This window comes from Vicugna pacos, chromosome 23 (assembly GCF_048564905.1).
Source record: "Vicugna pacos chromosome 23, VicPac4, whole genome shotgun sequence".
Classification (NCBI taxonomy): Eukaryota; Metazoa; Chordata; class Mammalia; order Artiodactyla; family Camelidae; genus Vicugna; species Vicugna pacos.
Genome location: NC_133009.1, coordinates 4,495,213 through 4,520,789, shown reverse-complemented (window position 1 = coordinate 4,520,789; position 25,577 = coordinate 4,495,213). Strand labels below are relative to the sequence as shown.

Genomic DNA, 25,577 nt, shown 5'->3' with positions numbered 1-25,577 from the left:
AAGGGAGTCAAGCCGGGGTGGGGGCCGAGGCTCTGTGTTTAAGGCAGGATGGTAGGCACCCTCGGGGAGCAAGTCAGGGCCTGTGTCTGGCAAGGCCTGTGGAAAGACAGGATTTCATGTGCCTTACTTCTGAAAACTCAGGGTGGAGGGGCACTGAGAAACTCCCTGTGTTCTGGCCCAGGTTCTTTGGCTTCCGGGTGGCCTGAGGCCCAGCAAGTTCCATGCCTGGGCTCCACTGGGCATGGGTATTTTTGAGCCATTTGTCTCTCCCTGGTTCTTAAAAATGGACCTCACTCCCCCAAGGGGGTCTCACCAGAGTCTGGTCTGTGGTGTGAAGTGGGGTGAACCAGGTTGGTGCTTCCTGTGGCCTGGGGTACATGGGAGGTGGGGTCACAGAGGAATGACCACGAGCAGGTGTGTCTCACAGAGTTTGTCACACGGCGTTCAGTGGAGGCCGGGATGTGGGAGGCAGTCTTGGGGGTCACTGTGGAGATTTGGGGGATCTGGGGGGCAGAGGTCCTGCTTCCACCAGGCAGCTCTGCCTCCACCTGCTTTATATATTGGAGCGTGTGGATGGTTTTGTTTGGGAAAAGTATTCCACTGAAAATGTGTGAACGCTGCCCGCGCCGCGGGAAGGCTCCAGGCCTAGGGGTTTAGAGGCTTGGGACCTAGTTCTGGGTTTGCTGCTCTGAGCCCTGACTGGTTATGCTGCCTCCCTCTGTGCTCTTCCATGTTCTCATTTATCCAACGTGAGAATTAAAACAGATAACCCTAAAGTTCCTTTGCACTCAAAGAGCTTAGGAGTTGAAACGCCTGACCCCATGGGTGCCTCAGCTCCTGGGTCAGCCTGACAGAAGTCAGACTTGCCTTCTGTCCAGAGAGGCCAGGTCCCACCGGGCAGGCCCAGGCCCGCCAGGCTCTGCAGAGCCGGGCAGGTGACGTACGATCTGCTCTGCCAGCCAAGGGAGGCAGGTACCCTACTTCCATGGAGGACAAGAAAACAGGCTGAGGAGGGTGGAGTCTTGTGCTCAGGGTCACATGGCGGAGTCAGGCTGAAGCCCAGCCTCCCGACCCCCCAGTCCAGCTCTCCTCCAAATGCCACCTGAGGGTCAGCATGTGGGGGGGCCTGTCCTGATCACCCCAAAGCAGACAGCTGGAGCGGGTCAACAGAGCCCCAAGCAGCTCCAGCATCACTGTTAAGATCTCAGCTGCTAGAGAGAAATTTAAGGTTATTGATCGTCCAAATTAAAACATGGCTCATGGACTAGGAACTCTTGGCCGTGAGAGTCCATGATTTGAAATTTTGCTGCTGGTATGACATGGAAAGCCCGAGCTTTATTCGTCACATCTGCCTAGTTGGCAGTAAACCTTGTGCACGGTATGTGAAGATGAGGGTAGCAGGGCCCCTCAGGTCGTGCGACTTCTAACCTTGTCTCCTGTTCTCTTTCTCTCCCCTCACAGTGGGATGCCTTCTCCATCCCCGAGCTCCAGAACTTCGTAACAATCCTGGAAAAAGAGGAGCAGGACAAAATCCAACAAGTGCAAAAGAAGTATGACAAGTTTAGGCAGAAACTGGAGGAGGCCTTAAGAGAATCCCAGGGCAAACCTGGCTAACCCGTCTGGCTTCCTCTTCTCCTGATGCCCATGGATGTATTTGTATTATTAATTATTATTTTGCAACAGACACTTTTTCTCAGGAGCCCTCTGGTGGGTGCATTTGTGCCTGCCCAGCAGTTCCAGATGTGGCATGAAATCTGATGAACATGTGTGTGCGGGGTTGGGGCCTGCCTGCCGCCACGCCGTGCCCCTCCGCACACGGCCCAGGAGCAGTGCTTGTGTGAAAGAACCACTGCGTCCTCTCGCCCGCCATCTGCAAGCCTTTCACAAACCACACAGTTGCCTCTCTCATAACCAAACTGGAACCCTTCGCACCAGCCGGCAAAGGAACAAAAAAAAAAAAAGGTTTTAGAGAGAGATGTTCTTCCTCTGGCTTTCCTTCTTCAATTTCTCTCGTTTGCCATCCACAGTACCTTTATTTATGAGTCAAAAATTGTAGCATATTTCTTTAGCAAGTCTGAGCTAAACCCCTGAAAGCAGGATAATGCTCATAAAAGGACTGTCCCCCACTGTCCCCAGGTGCCCGTTGTTCATGCTTAAGGGAAGGTCATAAAGCCACAGGTCCCAGATGCTCAGGTTAGGACCCCCAAAGCTGAGGTTGCCTGAGAGATTTCCAGAGAAGCTGCAGCTGGCCCTGGCCCTGATCGCCCAAGAGTCGCACATGTAAACCCAAAGGCGTGTATATATCTGTGTATGTGTGGTCCTCAGCCACATCTTCGTCGACAACTGTTTGTTTCTAAGTTACAGCCTTGAATTTAACATTGCCATCATGTTTGTGTGTTTCCACCAAAGGGAAACCAGCCATTTACCATTTTTAATGTCTGCTGAGTACAGAAATCAGGCAGTCGAAGCCAAAAAGCGTTGGAGATAAACATGTCCAAGCTGTCTGCAGCCTTCCCTGGGCTGGAGAGCCGGGGAGGCCTGGCTGCCTTGGTTTCCCCCTTGGCCTCCAGCACTGCCTCTCTCCTCCCACTGGGACTCTAGGATCTCCAGGTGCTTCCAGATGAGCTGCCGTGACTACAGTGGGGGGGAACCTCCAACTCAGCCAACTTGAAGTCCTTTGTGTTCAAAACATGGCCAGCCCGTGCGTTGCGCTCAGTGAGCCCGTGGGGCTGGCCTCCCGCTGACCTCAGTGCCTTTTTGTTTTCAGAGAGGGACCAGGAGCAGGGCACGTTTGCTTGAAGCTCTGCTGCTGGCTTGCACCTGCCAGGAAGTGGACCGCGGCAGTGTGGGAGACAGGACCAGGAGAGCCATCCCTCCAAGTGGGGGACAAGGGTCGCAGGCCTCCTGAGGTCCAGCCGCCTGGACAGGGCGGATCAGGTTCCCGACTCTACAATTGTCCTGCCTCCTTGTTTAGGTTCAGCTTAAACTAGCCAAACAATTGCAGCCAGGACTGCAGACACACTCCAGTGCAGAGGGAGCTTGCAGCAAATAGCCAGGACTGCAGGGACACCCCAGTGCAGAGAGAGCAGGACTTTCAAAGCAGGGCCGGTTTTCCGATCCAGCCTCTGAGAGACCATTTCTTTGCTGTCCTCTGCCTTCCCAAGTCCCTCTTGGGTTGGTTGGAGCCCATGCTTCTTCGCGTAGAGCCTCAGGAGTTCCCTCCCTGACCCTCGCTGAATCCACACTGCCCCTGATCCCAGAAGGAACGCAGACCCCTTGTCGTATAAGCTGTTTAGTCTTCAGAGCTGCAAGAACAGGACAAGCTAGGCAGCTGAAAAATATTTTTTACATCATAAAAACCCTGGTTATCTGCCATCTCCTGCTCAGCCTTACCACTTCTCTCCCTTAAAAAAAAGCCTCTCTCCCCGCTGTATATTGACGGGGGTGGGCGAGAGTCCCCTCTCCTTCACGCTGCATGTCTTTAACATTAGTGGACGCATGGCTCCTGCTGCAACCGCTGTGAATGCTGCTGAGAACCTCCCTCTGATGGGGCGGCTATTTTATTTTTGAGAAGGAAAGAAGTCATGTACATATATACATAAAGGCATATTGCTATATATAAAGAGATGGGGTGTTTATGAAATACGAAAATTATGAGAAAGTTGAGACTTTATCTAAAGCACACTTAGACCAGGACCCAGGCTGAGGTCCAAGTGTCCAAAACAGTAGTATGTAGGAAGTGTCCCCTCCGTCCTGGGCGGGTGGGACTGCTGGCAGTGCCTTCTATGGTTGTGTGGCCAGTGTGTAAGTGTTCTGAGGATATTTTCTTTTTAAATGTCTTTCTTATATGGGTTTAAGAAAAAAAAGTAATAAAAGCTTGTAAAAATGATTCAGACTGGAGACATCTTTGAATTGGGAGCTGGGGGTGGGGGACAGAGGAACACACACACTTCTTGGCTGAGTCACATTTTCCTTTTGCCAACAAATGGAGAAATGAAGGCTACTGTTCAAATAATCTTGAGAAAACCGCCCAAAGGCCTGAGCCGGGGGCTGCTGCCCAGGTGACTGCCTGTACCCCCAGAGAGTGGGCGAGGAACGGGGACTTACTCCAGAAAGAGGACTTACTCAGGAAAGAGGAGGGGCTTTCTGGAGCTACGGGTGATTAAACACCAGGACAGGCTACTGAGTTAAGCAATGCCTCTTCTATTTCTGGAATGATTTAAAAAATTAGATAGGAATGAGTCTTTGAAAGTTTAAGATCATCTCACCTGGAGGAAGATGGCTAGATTAGATGACTAACAGTCCTTTCACTTTAGCTCTGACTTCCATCAAAGGAACGTCTCAGTAATCATGGCAATAACCACATAAAAATTCTTAAAAAGAAACTCTTGCCTGCCTTCCTGTATTGATCACACACAGCGCAATGAATGGGGGTCCTCAGAGCTCATCCAGTCCGCTTCCCACCTCCGTCCAGCAGAGCAACACCCCGCCCAGTAGACATTCTTGAACGTGTCCAGGAACGGGGCACGTCTGTAACACTTGTTCACCTAGACCTCCAAGAAGTGCATCTTTCGACAATTTCACCAAAACCAGAAATGAACGAGTTTCTGCTTTCCACTGAAACTCACTAGGTTACAGTGCAGGGTTAAGTTCAAAGCCGTAAATTCGACCTTCACATAGATTATCTGGCTTGGCACACAGGAAAAAGAGTCCCTCGCACAGCCTAACTCCCCTGCCCTCGGACACGCCCCTGTGGTATTCATGAGGAGGAAGGGGAAGATGCGTCAATGCAGATGTGTCACCGTGACTGGAAAAACCATTCGAAACACAGGTCTTGACAGCACTGTGTCACAGCAGAATTCTGGGTCAAACCACAGTGAAGAGTGGATGTTTGCTTTCCACTCAGCTCTACCACGTACCAGCTCGGTGTCTTTAGCAGGGATTAACAAGGCAAGAACACAACCTCTGGGAGCCTCCAAGACTGTGCAAAACAAATCACGTTCGTGAAAGAAGTTTATAAAGTACATTATCTGTATTCATATGAGGACTATATTTCATGACTACTGTGCACACTGTGCTCCCACAGATCAAACTCTGTCCAAAGGTTCTGTTGTGACAGAATCTCGTTTGGGGTCAGTCTCTAGAAATCCCTTTCTCAGTTCCGCATGCTCATGCCAACAGAGAAGACTGATAAAATTAAGGCGTTTACTTACAGCAAGTCACTAGTGAAAAGGCCTATAACCCAGGGCCTAATAACAAGAGACAGGGGTCTCACACACACATTTTCATTCTCATTCCTTTCTTCCTTTCCAAGCCCCAGGTGGGGAATTTGTGAATATTGTGGACACGTTGACATTTTTCTTATCTTGGCTTAAAAAAAAAGTGAGATGAGAAAGGAAGAAAAAAAAAGGAAGTGAAGGGTAATTGTTTTTTGATGGTAGAACCCTCCACCTTCCTATCATACAAGGAGAGCTCCGGTCCTGGAATTGACTTCCACGAACTGGGCAGGGACCCCTGCAGGGGCTCTGAACCGCTCCAGCATCAAGTGATCCCGCTGTAATTGGACAAAAGCTGGTAAGCTCTTTTAGGAAAATGATCATACAAAATCTTTCACCGCTTCATTTCACACCATTTCAGAGAAGTTCGTGGACCCTCTGAAGATCAACTGATGACCCCTTCCACCAGCCCCCAGGCGAAGAAGTTTGAAGCTAAAGAAAGCATTTGTTAGCTAAGACTCTTCACTGTAGCAAAGCCATCACCTTGCAGCCACATCACAACTTCCGGCTGTCGGTGGCAGTGCACCAACACTGGGGAGGAACCACTGTTGTACAGAAACCCATGTCCTGATGTGCTGTTTCTTATTTCCGTCCAGCTTAAATTTTGTTGCAACCTAGGGCCAACCCTCCCTTCTTTTGCCTTGATGGATGACATATAAATAACCACATAAGTAGCCCTTCAGAGATGTGAAGGAACGATTTTTGCACTAGAAGGCTGACTAGGTGGTAAGAACAGATGAGCAGGAGGCTGTTGAATATTCGGCAGAGGCACTTTCAAAACAGGAAGGTCCCACCTCCTGGAACTTTGGATGGGCTGTTGGGCCTTGAAAGCAGAGGACGAACTAAAACTACGGAAACCTCGTGACAGGAAAGCAGCTTCTGGTGTCCATTTAAAGTGGCTTCGGACCTGAAAACTTAGTACCACATTTTAGCCAAGGGGAGGAAACAAGAGGATCATCTGATTTAGATCAGAATAAAGATTTATTTGGGTAAAGAATTATAATTCTTTTTATTTGCAAAAGCTGAAAATACTCATAGAAATTACCAGCCCCGAGCTTGGGTTGCCGCCGGCTCGACCGCATGAGACAAGAGTCTGTCACTTCTTCCTGCCAGGTTTAGGGGCCTTTTCCAGGCCCTGGATGTGTTTTCGAGGAAGCTGATACTCTTCTACAATCCAAAAGGCAGAAACTCCTCAGTGAGGCCAGTGCCTGCTCCCCTCCTGCCCCCTCGCCGCTTCCCCTTTGTCTCACGGCGACCCTCCCTCCTCGGTGCCTCCGACCCCCACGGTCCCCAGTCTGCAGAGCCACCTCCTGGCCCTCTCGCCCCACCAGGAGCTCATTCCTGCTGTCAAGTTCAAACAGCTTCCATCACATGACCGGCTCTCTACATCCAGCTCAAACTCAGCTCCTACGGGAAGCCTCCTGGGATGGACTGTTTATCCCTACACCTTGAGGCTGAAGTGTGTATTTCAGAAATTTCCACGTTGATAGCTACTTTCCAGGCGTACTTTAGCCCCTGTAATTTTCTCCCGAGAGAGTATGTGTGTCTGAGTTCAGTCATGTGTTGATCTTATTTTCCTCTGGATTTCTTCTTAGTACCTCATGTGGGGTTCTTCACTTAAAGGGGTCAACTCTAAAAGGTAGCTGCTGGGTACAGCCTTAGACTATGAAATAAATTTGTTTATTGAATATTTGCTATGTGCCAGGCCCTGGGTATGAAAAAAGGATGAAAAAGGGAATTAGATCTCTGAGTCAAGATGCTCAGTCTAACAGGGAGTTTAGACAACAGAACCAATTAGCCAAGTTACAGACAGTAATCAGAAATGTAAACACAACTGGAAAGTGGTATGTTAGCAGTTTTAAATGTGAACTTAAGGAAACAGAAAAAAAAAGAGAGAGAGAGAGACATGTAAGACAGGCTTCCTGTGACCCTTGAGCTGGGCCAAGGAGCCTTTAAGGTCAGGCTGTGGGAGGGCACGGGAGGTGAGGGGGCGACACAGAGAAAAGCACCCATGTGTGAACTGCGGGTGCACATGGGAAACAGCCCGGAGGCCAGCACGGCTGAGGCCTGGCGTGGGGACCAGGGACCTGCCGGGGAGCCTGCGTGGAAGACTGGGGTTGGACTGGGACGGTCTTGTTTACTGAGCTTAAGAGTTTATTCTGAAGGCATTGAAGAGACATAAAAAGTTTTTAGAGAGGAGTGATGTGATCACGCCTGTTTTAGAAAGCTGACTCAGGTAGCTTGAACCAAGGACAAAATGCAGGCTGGGTGACTCAGGACTGGTAGAAAGAACCTCGGCTGTGGAGTCTGACAGAGTCACGAAGTTCAGAGCCCAGCTGCACGTTCAATAGTTGAATGCTGCAGCACAAAGCACTGAATCTCAGTTCCCTCATCTGCAAAACAGAAGCTGTTCCACGGCCTCATTATAATTAAGAGAGATCAAGCCTGCAAAAAGCCCAGCAGCGTCTAACGCGGTCTGGGTGCTCAGCAGACGTTTCCTAGAAAGGGAAAACCAGGGAGAAAACTACTCTACCAGTAAGGCGGGGAGAACGCTGAATTTGCGGGGCCAACGGATCTGGTTTGCACGTTAGCTCCACCTCTTGCTGGCCGCTAAAAACTATATGGACCACATGTTTACATGGGAAACTCACTGGAGTGAGTTTAGTTGGTGGGAAGATTTTTGCCAAGTTAGACGGTGGTCTCTGCTCCTCCAGAGGAGACGCTTACCGAGCAACAGCCGGCCCAGGTGGTGGACCTGGTTTCCCTGGATCTGGACCTGCAGGCTGTCCTTGGCCCCAGGGGCAGGGGTGACGGTGGTGCTGGCCTGGCATCGCTGCTGGAGAATGGCAGCCACTGAGCATGGATCCAGACCATAGGCCTCCAAATTCCGGACCACGGTCACCTGTGGGGACAGAAGACTGATGGTGGGTACAAAACATATGCCCTCCCCTCCAGAAGCCTTCTGGGCCTTCAGCAGCCTCCTCACCCGCTACGTTCACTATCCCTGCCATCATGGTATCCTTTCATCCAAATAATTAATTTTTGTGCTTCTAGATTGATTCTTCTACCCCATCCAGTACAGGCGTACCTCAGAGATACTGTGGGTTTGGTTCCAGACCCATCATACTAAAGTGAATATCACAATGAAGTGAGCCACATGGATTTTTTTAGTTTCCCATTGCAAATGAAAGTTACGTTCTTCTAACTTTTATGTTAAACAGTCTTTTAACACCATACTGTTAAGTGTGAAATGACGTATGCCTTAGAAAACAAAGTACATACCTCAATTAAAAAATACTTTATTGCAAAAAAATGCTACTTGTCACCTGAGCGTTCAGTGAGTTGTAATCTTTTTCATAATAGTAACATCAGAGAACAACAAGGACCTACTGTACAGCACAGGGAACTATATTCAATTTCTTGTAATAACGTATAACGGAAAAGAATCTAAGAAAACACACACACACACACACACACACATATATACACACGTATGTATAACTTTGCTGTACACCTGAAACACTGTAAATCAACTATACCGCAATAAAAAAATTTTTTAATAGTAACATCAAAGATCGCTGACCACAGATCATCACAATAAATGTAACAACAATGAAAAAGTTTGAAATACTGCAAGAATTACCAAAATGTGACACAAATATGTGAAGAGAGCAGGCGCTGTTGGGAAAATGGTGCCAACAGACTTGCTTGACGCAGGTTGCCACAAACCTTCAATTTGGAAAAAATCCAGTCTCTGCGAAGCACAATAAAACAAGGTGTGCCTGTATATGTTATATATTTAGTGAGATAGATACTGTATCTCATATATAGCATATTTTTAAAGTTTTTTTTTTATTATGGAGAATTTAAAACATAAATAAAAGTAGAACAGAATAATGAGCTCCCACGTACCCACCGCCAGTTCCAACAATTACCAACTCATGACCAACCGTGACCCATCCCTGCCCCCCTCCACTCCCCACTCCTGTATTACTTTATAGCAAACCCTCCTAGACGTCAGATCATTTCATCCACACATGTTCAGTATGGCTCTCCAAAAGATAAGGGCTCTTTATAACAGAAAGACAAAACCATCATCACACAAAGTTACACATTCAAGACACAGTGGCTACTGCTAATCATTATTAAGGTTATCATTCTTGGTTCTCATTTATTGACTGTTTATATGCCAAGTACTATTCTGAGTGCTTCCCCTACATATATTCTGTCATCTGATTCTCACACTGCCTTATGAGGTAAGTATTAACAACCATTCTTCACATAAGGAAACTCAGGGAAAGAGACACTAAGTGACTTCCTCAAAGTCAAGCAGCAAAGCAAAGGCCACATTTGAACCCAGGTCCAATCCTAACGCCCACGCTCACAACCACACACTACTAGGAAGTTCTTTATTTTGAGCCCGAGGCTGTCTTCTTAGGATTTCTACCCAATAATCTTATTTCTGTCTTCTCAAGGCACACAGAATAAGTACGCTCCCTTTCCCAAGGCCAGCTTTTCACATACTTGAGGACACATGTAATTTCTTCCCTATGACTTTGTGTTGCCAAGCCAAACGCGCTCAGCTCCTTCACCATTCTTTACCGGTTGTTTTCATTGAGCAAGGCCCAAGATGGAACAGAATGAGCACGAGCTGAAAGCTCAGACCATAGTTCTAAGAAAAAAATAAAAACACGATCTTGTTTACTTTTGGAACCAGGCTCTAGCAAGTTTCCTAGCACAAAATCCTAGAGGGCAGTGAGGGAGGGGTCGGCTTTACCTGTCTGACACAGGGCCCAGTCACACAAACATGGGTGTTTCAGAAACAACCTTTGCGGTGTCTGAGGCCAATCTAAAAACCTCCAGTCACATTAGAGAAACCAGAACTTAGCAGGGACATGAAATCACCAACTTCAAACATTGTGTCTCTTAAAAATTACCTTCTTATTAGAAGCTCTCTGCGCTAGGGTGATGTCAATTGGGCCAATTTTGCCTTTCTTCACAATGGGCTCTTGTCCTGGAAAGGTCACTTGATAAGCAGGCTGCAATTTTTCCAAACATCTGAAATGTGAGTTGATGCGTTGGAGACTGATAAAGCCAACAGAAGCCATTTCCTCATTCCCCCACCCTCTGCAGGCGGTTGGGTGGGAAAGGAGTTCAAAGGCAGTGGTTTGCCCTTGGCTACACATTCAAATCACCTAGGGAGCGAGACCCCAGACCAACTAAGTCAATTAACTCTGATCAGGAAGATACATTTTTTAAAGCAAAGTGCGGCCACAGTTGATACCCACTGACTCAGCGAAGGGAACATCAGTGACTTGAGCCCCTGGAAACTGTCCGCTGGCTTGGCCTCCTGAAAATCTGCCCAGGCGGCTTTGCGCAGTTTACCAACTGTCTCAAAACTCCACCTTCCCCAGCCGAGTAAAGCTGCTACACATTTCCACCACATTCCAATCATGCATCTTTTACAGATGCCCTCACTATAAGGAATTTCTATCTTGTATCTAACCAGATTTTCTTTTGCCATCATATATACTGGGATTGACAAACTTCTTCTATAAAGGGCCAGATGGTAAATATTTTAGGCTTCAAGGGCCATATGGACTCTGCTGAAACAACTCAGCTCTGCCATTTAGCAGGGAAATGGCGTAGACAGTACATAAATAAGAGGGTGTGGCTGTGTGCCAATAGAACCTTATTTCCATAGAACAGGTAACAGGTCAGATTTGACCCACAAGCTATTGTTTGCTAACTCCGGATATAAATTATTTTCAGTTTTGGTTCTGTGGGAAAAGAAAGGGTATAAGGATCCTTCCTTTGAAGACTCAAAGACAATCCCCACCAACCCCTACCCCCTGCCTCCTTTTTGTTTCTTTATCTTTTTGAAGTTCTTATTTTTAATAAATGTTCTCTCTCTCCCTCTCTCTCTCCCCCTCTCCCTCAAGTTCTCCTATATTGTGTTGGCTCAAACTGTTCCAAAGTCCCTCCACATCAGAATTACCCAAGCCTGTATTTATGTAGACTGACATGGTATGAATTGTGGAAAGCAAGTCAGAGACGAAGATAGTGACAATTCAATAGTCCAACATGATAAAGATTAAGGGGAGGAGATGGAAATGTCAGAGGGGGGCTGCCAATCCCCACTACCTGCTCAGGAGACTGTCCCATGGAAGCTTCACGACTGCGTGCTGCTCATTTTTCTCTAAGATGCAGTCACATAGGATGGGATCCAATTTCACGAGACTGAAGGGAAAGAAGAAGCAATGAGGAAGTCCTAGTGTCGCCCCTTCTGATGCCAGGTCAGCTCGGGATTCATCTTTTATGAGTCTCTATAGCCATTCAGGATTATTAGAACCAACTGGGGACCACAGTCTACAAAGCGATGTACCCTCTGGATAGGAGGTACATATGTTCTCCCAGAACAAAGGAGAAGCAGGTGGTGGAGGGGAAAGTGGGATGGGAAAAATCTGAAGACTGGGATCCTTGGCTCAGTTCTGCTACTAACTAGCCATGATTAAGCTGGTAATTCCTAACTTTTTTATCATAAGGGTGTCTTTTGAAATTTAAAAAAAAATGGAACATTCTTCATTTGGTAGTTTACCTTCTGTATCCACTTACTAAAAAAATAGAGAATAGTAAAAACCTCAGGTGACTTTGGTAAAAGGTTTTCAAGTTGGCATTTTATGCCTCACACTAGCATGCGCACTTGAAAATCAGCAGAGGATATATATGAGATGACGCTTATTCAGCCTACAGTCTACGCTGACAGCACATGTGGATCCGGACACCCTAGACCACGACTCTAAGTGTCCACAGCCTGTGGTTTAGAAACCACTGGCCTTGATTATTTCTAAAAGGCCGTGACCCCCTGCGTCCCCCCCATCCCAGCCACGCCCCCTGAGCGCGTTTAGGCCTGCCGGAGGTGGGCGCCGGGAGTCTGACGGTGGGCCCTCCTCCCGGTCCACTCACTTTTTGTTGTCTGCATCAACCAGGTCGTTTTTCTTGGCGTAGTTGATGACGATCGTTCGGACCTCACTGCCCTCGAGAACGCTCCCCTTCCTAGGTGAGAAGTGACCTGGGGGTTATTTCACACTGTGCCGGGGGACAAGCTGCAAATACGAAGACTCACTCCCTGCTCAGCAGGGTGCTGTCCTCGGCTTCTCGACCGCAGTGTTCTTCCCTTTTCCTGCCTGAGGCCAGCAGGGCCTTGTGAAGAGTAATTACAGGTAGAGAAGGGAGAGGCCTACTCTCTCGTTCACTTAGTCCAGAGACACTTCCCAGGGGAAGGAGGCTTGAGGCTGGGTCTGGGAGAAGGGCGCAGAGGGGCAGAGCAGTCACAGAAGAACACTACTCAGGCTGAGAGGGCTACAGGCCAGAACAGCAAGCAGGCAGAGGCGGGCTGCTCTCCGAAAACTCACTTGTGGCCAGACTCCTGGAAGAGCAGGGTCATGCTGGCTGGGACACAGTAGAGGGATTTTATATCTGGAGGGTGATAGGGCTGTTCCCTGCTACCCTCCTGGATTGTCTGGGAGGTCGGGGAGGGCTCGGGTATGACGAAAGATGTGATCCTAAAACCCAGCAGAAGGAAAGAAAAAACACATTTCATACTAGTGTCTCGGCAATTCCCGGTCCATGGCCCAGGTGCCCTGGGCCAGCTGAGCTGCGGCGACCGGGCCCCCTGCACTCACCTTGGGTGCTTCCAGTCCACAGCCACAATGCTCTCCACCCCTTTGCTCAGCTCCTTCACCTGTATAATCTGCTCCTGCTGCATGTGCTGCAGGAACTTAGAGAGCTAAGGGAGAGAGGGCCAGTGGTAGGGGACTCCATCGATTCCGCACACATCCTTAGCACCTACGATGTGCCAGACCCCAGCCAGTCCTGGGGAGGGACGTGGGATGGTCCCTGTCCTCATCCGGTTAGGAAGTGGGAGGCCCCCACCCTGAGAGTCAGGGAGTGAGAAGGTGCTGGAGACTAACTGGTGAAGCCTTGCAGAACTCTGAGCAGATACAAAGGGGTGGAGAGGAGGGAGGGGAGTGGGTGCCTACCCAGCTGCCTCAGCCCGGGGAGAGTTTCCTTCCCCCACTCCCCCAAACACCTCGAATCAAAAAGCTTAATCCTAGCCTCGGCCCTGCAGACAGGGCCTCCTCTCTGTCCCTCTAGCTCGCGCCGCGTGTGCCCCTCCACGGCTCTCTGTGTGGGTCTGCAGAGAAGGTACCCGCTTACCTTTTTGTAGCTTGACTTCTTGATGTCCAGCTGTCGTCCTTCAGGGCTGACGGCAGACAGAAAAGGCAAGTTAAGCTAACAAAGCAGTAGTGGCGGGGCCTGCCTGACACTGGGAGGAGGGCGTTTTCCTCAGCCTTCTTCCTGTATGTTCGGCAAGAGGCTGCTGTTCCAGAACTCTCTGCCAGCAGCAGTATCTGACAGAGATACAGACTTGAGGGCACTGTCCTTGCTATCCAACGGACCTTTCCATAAAGATGGAATGTTCTCTGTCGGCTAGTTTAAGTTCAAATAGCCACACATGGCTAGTGGCTACTCCACTGGCTATAGCTTTAGATTCCTCTCAAACCAGACAATCTTCTGTGGCCTCAAAAGTTTCACCTCCAGGTGAACCTTTCCAACACCAAGTTCACTGTCACAGCCAGGCCTAGAGCAGGATTTGGCAAACTGCACCCTGTGGGCCAAATCCTTCCGCACTAACTCATGTGCCATCTCTGGCTGCCTTAGTGCCATGATGGCAGAGCTGTGGAGCTGCAAAAGAGACGGTGTGGCCTGCTAAGCCGAAAATAATTACTACCTGATTCTACAGAAAGTTTGCTAACCCCTACCCTACAGCTGTTAGTTTTGGGAGAAAGGTTCCTAACGAAAGCTGTGACCATTCCACCTCCCCAGAACTTACATCTTCTCTCAAAATGTGACAAGCAAGAGCAGTGGGATTCACAGGGAGCCCTCTCAGAACCCACCCCAGGTTAAGAACCTCTCTCCTAGAGAATATTCTAGAATCCCTTTTCCCAGTTACTTGCAACCCAGCAAGGTCAGGACAAATTACCAAGTATCCTGCCACACACTGCAGACCCCCCACTTGTATAGAATGCCTTAAAGAAGCCCACATGTAAAGAGGAGAAGAAATTACATTAAAATCACTTTTTTAAAAAACAGAGCAAAATTCTCAAAAAGAAAGTTCAGACTTAGGGTGAAATCAATGAGCAAATCTCCTGACATGACAACATTTATTGGGTGCTTAGTAAATGTCAGGCTATTTAATCCTGACAGCAATCCTACAAGTGTTGTAAATTAGGGCTCCAAGAAGCCTGGTAATGGCTCAAATTCACCTTGCTCAGACGTCCTGGGGAGCTGGCATTTAAGCCCAGAAGGCTCTGTCTTCAAAGTTAAGGTTCAATCCTCATGTAACACTCCCTCTCCTGGTCGCTTGTGTTTGGGGTGGGGTAGGAAGGTCACCCCCATTCTTCTTCCTGATACGACCTAATCTGGCCCACCTACTCTTCAGGAAATTGTGAGGGGATTGAACATTCCAGAAGAGGCCTCCAGGCAAAAGGGCTATCCCAGCACCCTTCCTAGACAGGACATACTGCCCGATTCGTGAGAGAGCCCAGAGTCACCGCAGCAGATGGTGCTCAGAGGATCTTAGAATTTTAAACTTCACTGCCTTAACATCTTCTCACTGGCTAAAATTTCAGTTTTGAAAACCCAGTTTTGCCAGATCAACCCTCCACTTCACTCTTTCCACATCATGTCACCTGACCAATTCCCCCATAAGCTTTGTCCTGTTCTACCACCAAAAAGAAAGAGAGAGACCCACGCCCCGGCCTCCAGCCCACGCCACGCCTTCCATACCAGCAGGAGAACATGTGGCTGCCAAGGAGCGTGCTGGTGAGTAAAGGCAGGTCGGCCTTTTTGACGCGGCACTTCAAAGCATGCAAGAAGCATCTCTGCAACAGTTCGTCCATTTGCTCTGCAAGGAAACAACAAGGACCACATCCTTCCTGAGGGATGCAGGAGGCCGGCGCAGCACAAGCAAACTCCCCGCAAAGTGACTTGCCTACCTCAGCTCTAGAAGGAGCCATTCCCAGGCACCCAAGCTCCCAGACTCTACAACACTGACCCCTTACAGAGAAGGGGTCAGGCCACAGAGGCCCACCCAGCCAGGCACAAAGGCTTCTCTGACAGAGAAGACAGAGCCAGAAGAAACCTCCTGGGCTCTGTAGGTCCAAATGACAGGCCCAGGGAAACGTGACTTATGTGGCAAAGACTCCCAGGTGAGATGGCAAAGCGCTGGTGTACCACCCTCACCAAAAATAAGGACTCTCCCCTGCTCTCCCAGGGCCTTGGGGCCACTCTAGTCAGAAGTAGAGCAGAACCCTTCAGCCTCCTACACGGGGAGGAGACGGGCCCTTCTACCCTCAGAGCTGTACCTTGAAGGGTCTTGCTGTCTGTGGGGTCTGGGTTCAGGCCCCCAACACTGGGGTCCTCTGTGGCTTCTGATTGGGACTTCTCCCCACACATCTGCTGAACCTCTTCATCCTCCTCCTCCTCTCCCTCCAGGGCCAGGTGCCTCATGTCTCCCTGCAGGGTGGCGTCTGCCTGGACAGACCCCTTCTCTTCACCAAGATCTGGGGGATCCAGGGCCAGTGGAGCAATGGATGGTGGGGAGGACTTGTCTCCAGATCGCCTGCAGAAACCTCATGTCAGAAACACTGAGCAGCCGTCACAACACCCTCCAGCCTTGGTCGGGGGGTCAGCGGGAGTCCAGAGACAGCAAAAGCCACAGGCAGTGGTGTCCAGGAGAGGGCAGAGCCTGGGCTCACATCTCAACTCTGTTTCCAATTCTGGGCCCAGGAAAATCCCATTCCTCAGTTTCCTCATCTCTGAAATCGGGAGAGTAATTCCTGCCTCCTCCTTATCCCAAAGGAATAATAATATTATTAAGAGAAATCCAAGGACAGAGAAAAATTAAAGACAAAGTAGTTAAAGAGAAGGCCTCTCCCAAAGTACTCCTTTCATATGAATTAAAAATAAAACCATTTTGAATTAAATAACAGAATTAAGATCACAAATGCGTCTGTAGAACCAGTTTGGTGAAATACAAACCCAACGCTCGGGGTGTGTAACAAAGCACAGACACCTGGACTGCGCAAGACTGCAAAGTCCGTTGCTTCTGCGTTAAGTTAGAACGCAACCTGACCTGCAGAGGAACGATTACAATGGTTTTACACCACTAAGTCACTAAGTTTTATGAAGATGGGGGAAAAAAGTGTTATCACATAGCAGAGCTGGCAGAGCAGTAAAAGCAAAAAGCTTTATCTTCACGAAGATTATACAAATCAAACTAAGTTATAACCTACAGCTGCCGCAAGGCTTATGAGTATGGTTAAAAGTGAGGCCAGAGTGTACGTTTAGGCCCTTCTGATCAGGTAAATACCATGAACTCTTTTTAAAGGGTAGGAGGTGGGGAGACTGAGGCAGCTGCTGATAAAACAATTTAGACATGACCTTGATTGCTCAAACTGACAGTCAGAAAACAAGGTGCGGGGAGAATGTCAGGGAGCAGCCCTCAAGTGTCTGCTGAAACCCAGACTAACACGGTTGTCGCCTCCAGCAAAGCAGGGCTTCGCCACTACTTGTACAATGAATAAGTCCAAGACTGACTAAAAATGTAGGGGTAAATCTATACCAACAGACTATACTTGGCCAAAAGACCAGGCATACTGTTTTTGAGAAAAGCAGTATTTACTGTTTTGGTTAAATGACAAGAAAACAACCAGAAGATGAGTTGGCATAGAGCTCCAGAGAGCGACCACCACAGCGAGAAAAGACAGCTTCCATAATGGGCAGGGAACCAAAATGTGAAACCTGAACAACATAAAAGTAATTGGGTTACCACCCTGGTGCCTGAGGATCTACTTGACTTTGATCCGGATTCAGATGTGAGAATTTCCAAGCACACGTCACGAGGCCAGAAGGTGCCTAAATGTACATGGCAGAAAAGGCCAGATGGACTGGAACTATAAAGAATATCACCGTACTGAGAGGCAGAGCAGACAATGGCAAAAGCCTTCTTCGAGGCCTAGGAGTCTACAATTCACCTAAAAAATAAAGTTCTCTATGATTTCTTCTCTGAATAGGCCAAAAAAAGGTTTTTTCCCTCCACATTTAGCAAGGAAATTAATGTCTGGGGTCAGCAACTTGCCTAAGGACACGGCAGGGACCAAAACTCTCACTTCTGAATCCAGGCCCCATGCTCTCACCACCCACGCAGCTCTCTGCAAAACAGAAGAAACACTGTACCCACCACAAGTGGTCCTGATAGGTGTGGAGCACAGAGAAGCCCTTGCCCTTCAGGCCTGAAGCCAGCATCTCGGCTGTGGACATGGTGGCGACTCCAATGGCAACGGGGGCTCTAAGAAGGAGGAGGCCAGAGACAAGGGTCAGGGAAAGCATCCCACGGGGGCAAGATGTCAGGACCCACTTTCTGCACATGTGCTGAAAGCACAACGGTTGCAAATCTGAAGCATCCACTTACATCACAAAACTAAAACTTGGTCCAGTCTCAACGTTCTTCAGATTACCTATAAATACGACTTTCAAAAATTCCATGACCAAACGTTCCCTTCCGTGTGAGTAACTCCTCTACTGATGTTATCACTGTTTTATTATGAATCAAACCCAGGCAGGACTTGGAAGGGCTTTGTTGTTGTTGTTAATGGAGGTAATGGGGATTGAACCCAGGACCTCATGCACGCTAAGCACATGCTCTACCACTGAGCTATACCCCCTACTTCCTAGAAGGGTATTTAAAGTTCCCTTTCTTTAATTTCAAAAATATAAATTATCTCCTCTACCTTAAAAAAGGCATAGCCATCCTATAAGAGAGTTCAAAAGGGAAGCTATTCATATGCTATAAATTAGGCTGAGCGATGCCACAGGGAAGAGAGAAGAGAGATACAGTGGTACCAACTAGCGAGCTTCCTTCTGAGCTGGCTCTTTATAACAGGGCTTGCTCTGTGCAACTATCTATTTAAGAACTGGGCGGGTCCGGAATATCAAAACAGCCGCATTTACAGTAACTACAAAAAAGCCCAGATGGGAATCTGTCAGCCCAGTGTTACTCAAGCCCTGCTCACACAGCGCCTGTGAGGACTGATGTCCAGCTGGCTGACAGCGGGGGAGTACAGAAGCCCACAAGGCTGCCTGGGCCCCAAGGAGAAGACTCAAGGGCAGAGATCCTAACACCTGAACTTCAAAAAATATTTGCTAACCTCGTGGCTCCACTCACTGTGCCCATGGGTCAGTTCCTGCTGCGGAAACTTTCAATCTGGCTTCTTTCCCAGTTCCTAAAAGAGAGGTCTTTGTCTCCCACCCTTCGAAGGGTCTGTGGCTGAAGGACTTCAGTTTCAAACGTAGCTTGTAGTTTCAATAAACTCCCCTGTGCCCTTATCCCCTGCCATAAATCACCCGGCTCAGTCCCCACATACGTTCTAAAGGCCACGCTAAGCAGGCCAAATACACATTTATGTAGTTTTCTCCCATCTTGGATAGAATACTGCATGGGGGCAGAGGGTAATAATACTCTTCTTTTCAACTGCAAGTTTTGCTGCAGGTAAACAAGGAAGAAAACATTTCTAGGTGCTTGTTTCCAAAAGGTTCAAGGAAACTAGGAGAATATAAGTGGCAAAGATCAGATCTTTAAACACTGACCCCTCCTGTGCCTATAATCTCCCTCTCTTCCTCTCTCAAACAAGCAATGAGTGAAATGATGAGATGTCATTTTTCACTCAGGATGACACACATGAAAATGACCCATCACATCCGGTGTCGGTGAGTGAGGAAACAGGCTCTTTCCATCCTGTAGGTAGGACGGAAAACTGATGGAGCTTTTTCGTAGAGCAACAGAAAAGATGCATGATCTTCAGCCTAACTGTTCTGCTTCTTAACATCTGCTTTAGAAAAATCCTGGTGCTAGTGTCCGTAGAGGCATCAGGAAGATGCTATTTGTGACAGAGACAAAGTCGAGGCATCCACAATGTCCACTCGGGAAGGACTTCTTCCATCATCACATAGCGGGTAGAAAGATTCAGCTTGTCTGTTTGCTGACATGGAAAATATCTGCAGTATCTTAGGTGAAAAAACTGTATGTATCCTAAGTGAAAAAGTTCTGCTTGTTGTTAGGGAGGGCATGGCTCAGTGGTGGAGCACGCGCTTAGCATGCACGAGGTCCTTGGTTCAATCCCCAGTCCCTCCATTAAAATAAATAAATAAATAAATAAATAAATAAATAAATAAATACCTAATCCCCACCCCCAGCCCCCAAATTAAAAAAGAAAAAGGGCAAAAAAAAATTTGTTTAATTCTGTTTGTTGTACTTTTAAACATACATACCCTAAATCATACATTTCATATGCACATGTGTATATGCACTGAAGAAGGCTGGCAAGGATAAGCATCAGAATGATAATGGTTACCTCTGGAAGAAAAGGATTGTGGGTAAGGAGGCTTTAGATTTTTTAGAATTGTTCATATGGTTACTTTCTCAATTATTTAAAAAAAGGAAGCAGTGTGGTGATGGCTAAACAATTCAGAGAATCTACTAAGAATCATTGAATCGTACATTTAAAGCAGGTGAATTTTACAGTATGTAAACTATATATCAATAAATCTATTAAAAATAATTAAAACATGAGGGTGACAATGTGGATGTTGGGAAAAGAAGTGTCGAAGTCATGACAGGAAAGGAAAGACCAAGAAAATGTCACAGACAGGAGACTAAGACAGGACAACTAAATGCAATGGTGTATCCTAGACTGGATCCTTGAATAGAAAAAAAGACATAGTGGGGAAACCAGGGAAATATGAATAACGTCTGTAATTGTGTTAATGAGATTGTACCAATGTTAGTTCCTTAGTTTTGATAACTATACTGTGGTTATAAGAGAGGTTATCATTACAGGAAGCTGGGTAAGGAGTAAATCAGAACTCTGTAATACCTTTGAAACCCTTCTGTAAATCACAAATTATTTAAAAAAAGAAAGAGAGAGAGAGAAGCAGCAGGAGCAAATACACTTGGCCCAGATGTGTGGACACCCCACAGGTTCACTGCCATCCCCCACTCTCTGAGTCTTCTGGAAGAATCTGCTTCGTTTTGTTTTGTTTTATTTTTACTCCTTTATCCATATGCTGTGGAAGTTGTCATTCCCACCACTCCCCTGAGTTTCACATAAGTTTTTCCCCCAAAGGCACAGCTGACTGACACAGTACCTGTTCCCCACCAAGGCAATGGCGCAGAGGTCACCCTTCTGCACCTGAGGCAGACCAGCAGGGGGCACCACTAGTCCCGGCAACATCAAATCTGCAGCAAACAAGTAAGTGTTACAGTTCTACAGTTTACTTCATCATTTACTTATTCATTCAACAAACATTAATTATCAACTATACTATTCCTAATGAAAAGAAAAAGTAGCAACCTGAGAATCAGATTCTTTTCCCTTTGGGAGGCTAGTGTTCAAACTGAAGCACCAAGCTGAGGGTCCAGTTCCATGATCTAATTTATTCTGATTTTCTGAATTCAGCTTATTAATATAAAGTATAGCATCTGGCAGTCCACAAAGAACTTTCATGTCACTTATCTTACTTAAGCCTTACAACAGGGTCAGAGAGGACCAGGGAACTTATGGAAACAGCCAAGTGAGAGATGCAACAGACATGAAGGGAAAAATTCCATTTTTCAGTCATATGAATGCACAAAATGGGCACATTTATTTAAATAGTTGGCCCTCACTAAGTAAGTTTCAGCCAGTGTCCAGAATATAGGAGGATACTCTTACCTGCTCCCCCCACCAGTTTTTCCAGCACCAGAGGCCATGTTGTAAATGTTGGTAGAAGATCAGGGTAAGACCACAGGGTATACACTGTCCAAAAAGAGAACCAGAAAACACTTACTGTCCAAAAGTCAATCCCCTAGGGAACTGGCAAAGCCAAACACTAAGGGGGCCCCTTTAATTAAGATGCAGAGAAGAAATTCAACTGAAAGCTAGAGAGAAGGTTGTGAGGGGATGTCCAAAGAGGTTGCATTCTTTTTTTTATTAGGTTACCCCGAGTTTGTGAAGCAGTTTGTATGTCACATGCTATTCACTTTTAGACTCTTTGCTTACTTTAGCCCTAGAGACCTGATTCTTTACATACTTCTATTGAGCTCTTTGAAGTAGTTTATCTCAATCTATGACATTGAGAAGTTATCATTTTATAGCAGGAAGACACATGATGCGAGCTGTAGCTTTAAGAATCTGTTTAACTGCCGAAGTTGGATATTTACATGAAGTTGGATATTTACACATAAGGCTACAGGTGAATATTTGCTTTGTGAATATCTGCTTTGGCCTGTCCGGTATCCCTTTCCCCTTCTCTGGGAACCAAGTGCCTCTTTTCCTGTGGGGAACACATCCCATAGAGTTTACAAGGGGCTGACTCCCTTCTCAAAGAGGTCGCAGTCTTGAGAAAGGCAGAGACTTCAGGACCTGGATGTCACTTGACACTTGGGAGACACCTGTTCCACCTGGACTGCAGCAGGGAAGAATGGCCACAGTGGATAAATGTAGGGACAGAAACCCAATGAAGATTCCACTGATGACCTCAGAAACAAATAACCTAAGAATGGGATGCCAGCCTGCCAGAAATTTTGAAACTTTCCCATGTTTATTATTTTGCTTCCCTCTGTTTCCATAGTGATTAGCAGTAAAACCCTGAGATCAAAAAGGGCTTGTATTTGTGTAGCAGCAAAGTGGGGTAGGGGTAGAAGTGGCCTGGGGTAGGTGACTGCACTGCTGCAGCCAAGCATGGAAGAAGAAAAGCCCCAAGTGACAAAGTAGGTGTCAGGAACCATGGAAAAGAGAAAAGGACACTGACTCTCTGGGATCTGTGACAAAGAAAGAAAGCAAAGAATCCTGGGAGCCAGGCAGAGCCTAAGAAAGAATTCCTGTGAAATATCTCAATTGGAATCCTTCACTGAGACAGCTGGGAATGTGGTTTAATTAATCCAGCTTTTTTTCCTATCGCAACATCTCAGTATCTTAAGAAAATCCTGCTAGTGATAGTTTAAAGAAACATTTTTTACATGCCCTAAAACTCCACCCTTTTCAAGACCTCTGCTCCATCCCTAGTTAACCCACTAGAAACTAACGTTCCTTCATCTCAGAATATCCCTTGGCAACCACTTTCTTTCTGTTAGCTCCCCTTTTTTTCCCCTTCCCTTCTAAAGCAGTTTCTGGTCCTGAAAGACCTAATTCTAGGGACATTAAATCCAAAAAGATCCTTTGGAATGATATTGGGAGATTTTGCACTTGTTTGCTTTAAGAAAGACAGGTTAATGGAAGAAACAAGGAGAAATAGATGTTAGGCAAGGACCACAGTAATGGCCATCTCCATCCTATTGCCATACCTGTCGGGTATAGATTTTTCTCCAGTTCAAATAGGATGGGGTTACCACCACTCACGTACACAGCCACTGCATCCCCTCTGTGAGCATACAACTTCACAATGTTGAGCTCTTCCTTCCCAGGTACTAACTCAGACACCTGATCCGTCCCAAGAGTGGGGAAAACAGCTGTTACATCAGCCCGAAGTTTTCTCCTGCAGAAAGCACACATGCCTGGTATGAATGTTGCCTGGATGGATTTCAATAAAAATTAAGGACCCAGAAAGACTTACTATAAAGTCATGAGGGACAAGGAAAAGACTGGTTTATGATGCCCTTATTCTCACACGCTCTTCCAAAACATTCTATTCTCTTTCTCATCCAATGCCTCATCTATTTTCACGTGTTCTTCAGGCACCAGGAACAACCCAAGTTAGCCTGCCACTGGAAACTCAGCCTTGCCTGACTTCTTGCACAGCTCTTGGACCCGCTCCTTTCTCATACATGGTTGACAAACCTGTCAGCTTATGATTAAGTAGCTATTCTAGGGCACCAAGAATGACAACCATAGAACACTGGTTTCAAAATCCCCAAGGTGATATCTGCATTTGCGGCACTGTCTGAAGAGATATAGTTCTTACCACTTATCCTATCCCACCTCACCCTCCATCTGTCTCTCCTGCCAGAGGTTATCACTAGACACTTCTTGGATACCTGTAGTTCTCTGGGTCCCACATGATTTCTCCCAAGGATGCTCAAAAGCTCTTGGGAGGACAAAGGCCCCGTATTCCTTCATTTTTGCATCCTCCACAACATCCAAAACAGACTGCAGTCAGTACGCACTGATTGAACTATGTTTTCTTTTTAACTCACTAGAATAGCCAAAAGATAGTTTGGAAGACAAATCAGGCCTCCACTCCATTTTCATCCTCAAAATGTATCTAACTCACCCTTGCTCCCCTGGCGTCCCTCCTCCGGCTGTACCCCTCGACCTCCACCCCAGGTCCGCTGACCGAGCCCAGAAAGGGCCGTGAGCCAGACGTGCTTGAGAGATGTCTGGGTCCCTTGGTGGGCAGAGCAGGCCCCTTCTCTCCCTCACCTGTCCGACCCTTTGATGGCCGTGTTGGACTTGACCCGAAAGGCCTTGGCAAACATGTCTGCTGGAGTGGCCTGGGGAAGAAAAGGAGACCACAGAAGCCAAGGGCTGTCAGGAAAACGAGAACACGGCGGCTTTCCGACCCGCAGCCCTGGGGGCAGCCATACTGGGGCCCGGCAGGGAAAGGGGCCCGGCTGGGAAAGGGGCCCGGCTGGAAACCCGGGCCGCGCAGCTTCACGGCCACCCCTAGTGGCGAGGCCGGGAACTGAAGCAGGGAGGGCGGGGCCGGAGACTGGAGGGCGGACTCCTGCGCGAAGCGGGATGCACCGCCCCCGCCGCCTCGCCCGTCTGCTCGGCTCTGCGCCTGCGCGAGCGGCTTGCGCATGCATTTCTCTGGTGACCATACGGGGCCAACACTGTTTCGGTTCATTTCCACTCCATCAGCCATAGAATGTGTTAAGTGGGTGCTGTGCCAGCTCCCAGTGCGTTCGGGTTAGCTCAGCTCCACAAAGTTAATTGAACTCTTGTGTTTTATTAAACTTGCAGGCCTCTTGAAAAGGCTCTTAAGAGCTTTTGTTTATTAAGATCTTTATATTTTATTGCATACGAGGAACCTCAGCTAGGATTCTCTCGCACATTTTCTCCTCCGTATTTTTTAATTTACATGGGGTGATAATAACAATAACAGGGAATCTAGTCCCAGATTTGAACTCCTATTAAGAGGGGGGAAAAAAAAACTACAAATGACCTTCAAATCTGTTATGTAAAATATTTTTATACATTTTTATGTACCATTTGCATTCAGGCATTATGGTGGGGAGGAGTGTTTCCAAAGTAATTATACTCAGAGTGATTGCAAAAAAATAATTCGTGAGACATAGTAAGATCAAATTATGGTTTGGCGAGTCCCTAGCAGTATGTTCTTGGGCCAGTGGCTTATTTGTTCTGAAATTCTTGCATTCTCTGTAAGATGTGGAGGTAATACCTACCTCACAGGACTTCTGTGAGAAATAATTGATATAAGGTATGTGATAAGTTGCACAGTGCTTTGAAAATTTGCAGTAAACAGATATTAATAGATATTAGTCCAAAACAAACAAAAACAGTCTCAGACAGGGGTGAGAGATTGGGCTTCCCTGAATGGGACTACTGTGTACCCTGGACACAAGGATTTAAACACCCGGGGTCCTGGCCCACACTAAATTTACATTTGCTTAGGAAAACTTCAGTGTCAAGTGTCCATCCACCGAGAAAAAAAAAAAAAGCCCTAATTGCTTTAATTTGACGACACAATTACACAAAGGAGAATTCTACCTTGCCTATACAAAGATTAGGGCTTCCACGGTGTATGTACCATTCTTTGAAGGGACCCTAATGTGGCCCAAGGCCCAGCCCCAACTGCAGCTCCTGCTACACTTCTGACCCACCAAACCTTTATTCTGAACCATCCCAGTCACAAAGTCAAAGTCAGAGGAACCCAGAGGAGGAGAGTGTCACAGACCCTTGTCCCTGTGGACCCCAACCCAGCCACACTTGGGGAGTGGGATGCCAGACTCTGTGCTGTTGGCCAGGCCTGTTGCAGCACAGCCACTGAAGCAACTTCTGTACGAGGAGTTGAGGAAGGTTATTCAAGGGAATACTAGCAATTTCAAGCTGGGGAAACTATTGTACACACCAGATGTCCTGGATAAGAAGGTATAGATTATCAGCCTAAAAATTTGTGGTTGACAAGTAGGAACCAAGACCCAGGAAGATTTCTGTACCACAGCATCCTGCCTCCCCA

At 47.3% G+C, this 25,577-nt stretch overlaps 2 protein-coding genes across 6 annotated transcripts in view; one reads left to right on the top strand and one right to left on the bottom strand.

Annotated features, from left to right (window-relative positions):
* Window positions 1-3,889, top strand: part of RASSF5 (Ras association domain family member 5) — a 68,882-nt gene extending 64,993 nt beyond the window's left edge. For both annotated transcript variants that reach the window (XM_072948333.1, XM_006215466.4), the window contains one exon: window positions 1,462-3,889. In XM_072948333.1, coding sequence (XP_072804434.1) covers window positions 1,462-1,614 — 153 coding nt within the window. In that variant the 3' untranslated portion in view covers window positions 1,615-3,889. The remainder of the gene's footprint in view (window positions 1-1,461) is intronic.
* EIF2D (eukaryotic translation initiation factor 2D) lies at window positions 59-24,067 on the bottom strand. Of its 4 annotated transcripts, XM_072948330.1 has the most exons (16): window positions 23,798-24,067; window positions 22,723-22,913; window positions 21,113-21,196; window positions 20,547-20,637; window positions 17,584-17,691; window positions 15,707-15,963; window positions 15,129-15,246; window positions 13,497-13,542; window positions 12,962-13,065; window positions 12,692-12,841; window positions 12,243-12,332; window positions 11,421-11,516; window positions 10,214-10,334; window positions 8,004-8,178; window positions 1,429-1,506; window positions 59-96 (listed from the first exon to the last, which is right to left on the bottom strand). In XM_072948330.1, the coding sequence occupies exons 1-16, from the start codon at window positions 23,851-23,853 to the stop codon at window positions 74-76; spliced, it is 1,788 nt and encodes a 595-aa protein (XP_072804431.1). In that variant the 5' UTR covers window positions 23,854-24,067; the 3' UTR covers window positions 59-73. The 4 variants fall into 4 exon arrangements, with proteins under 4 accessions (XP_072804431.1, XP_072804433.1, XP_072804432.1 ...); XM_072948332.1 differs by lacking the exon at window positions 12,692-12,841; XM_072948331.1 differs by lacking the exon at window positions 59-96 and having other exon boundaries at window positions 1,316-1,506.
* Between the last annotated feature and the right edge of the window lie 1,510 nt (window positions 24,068-25,577).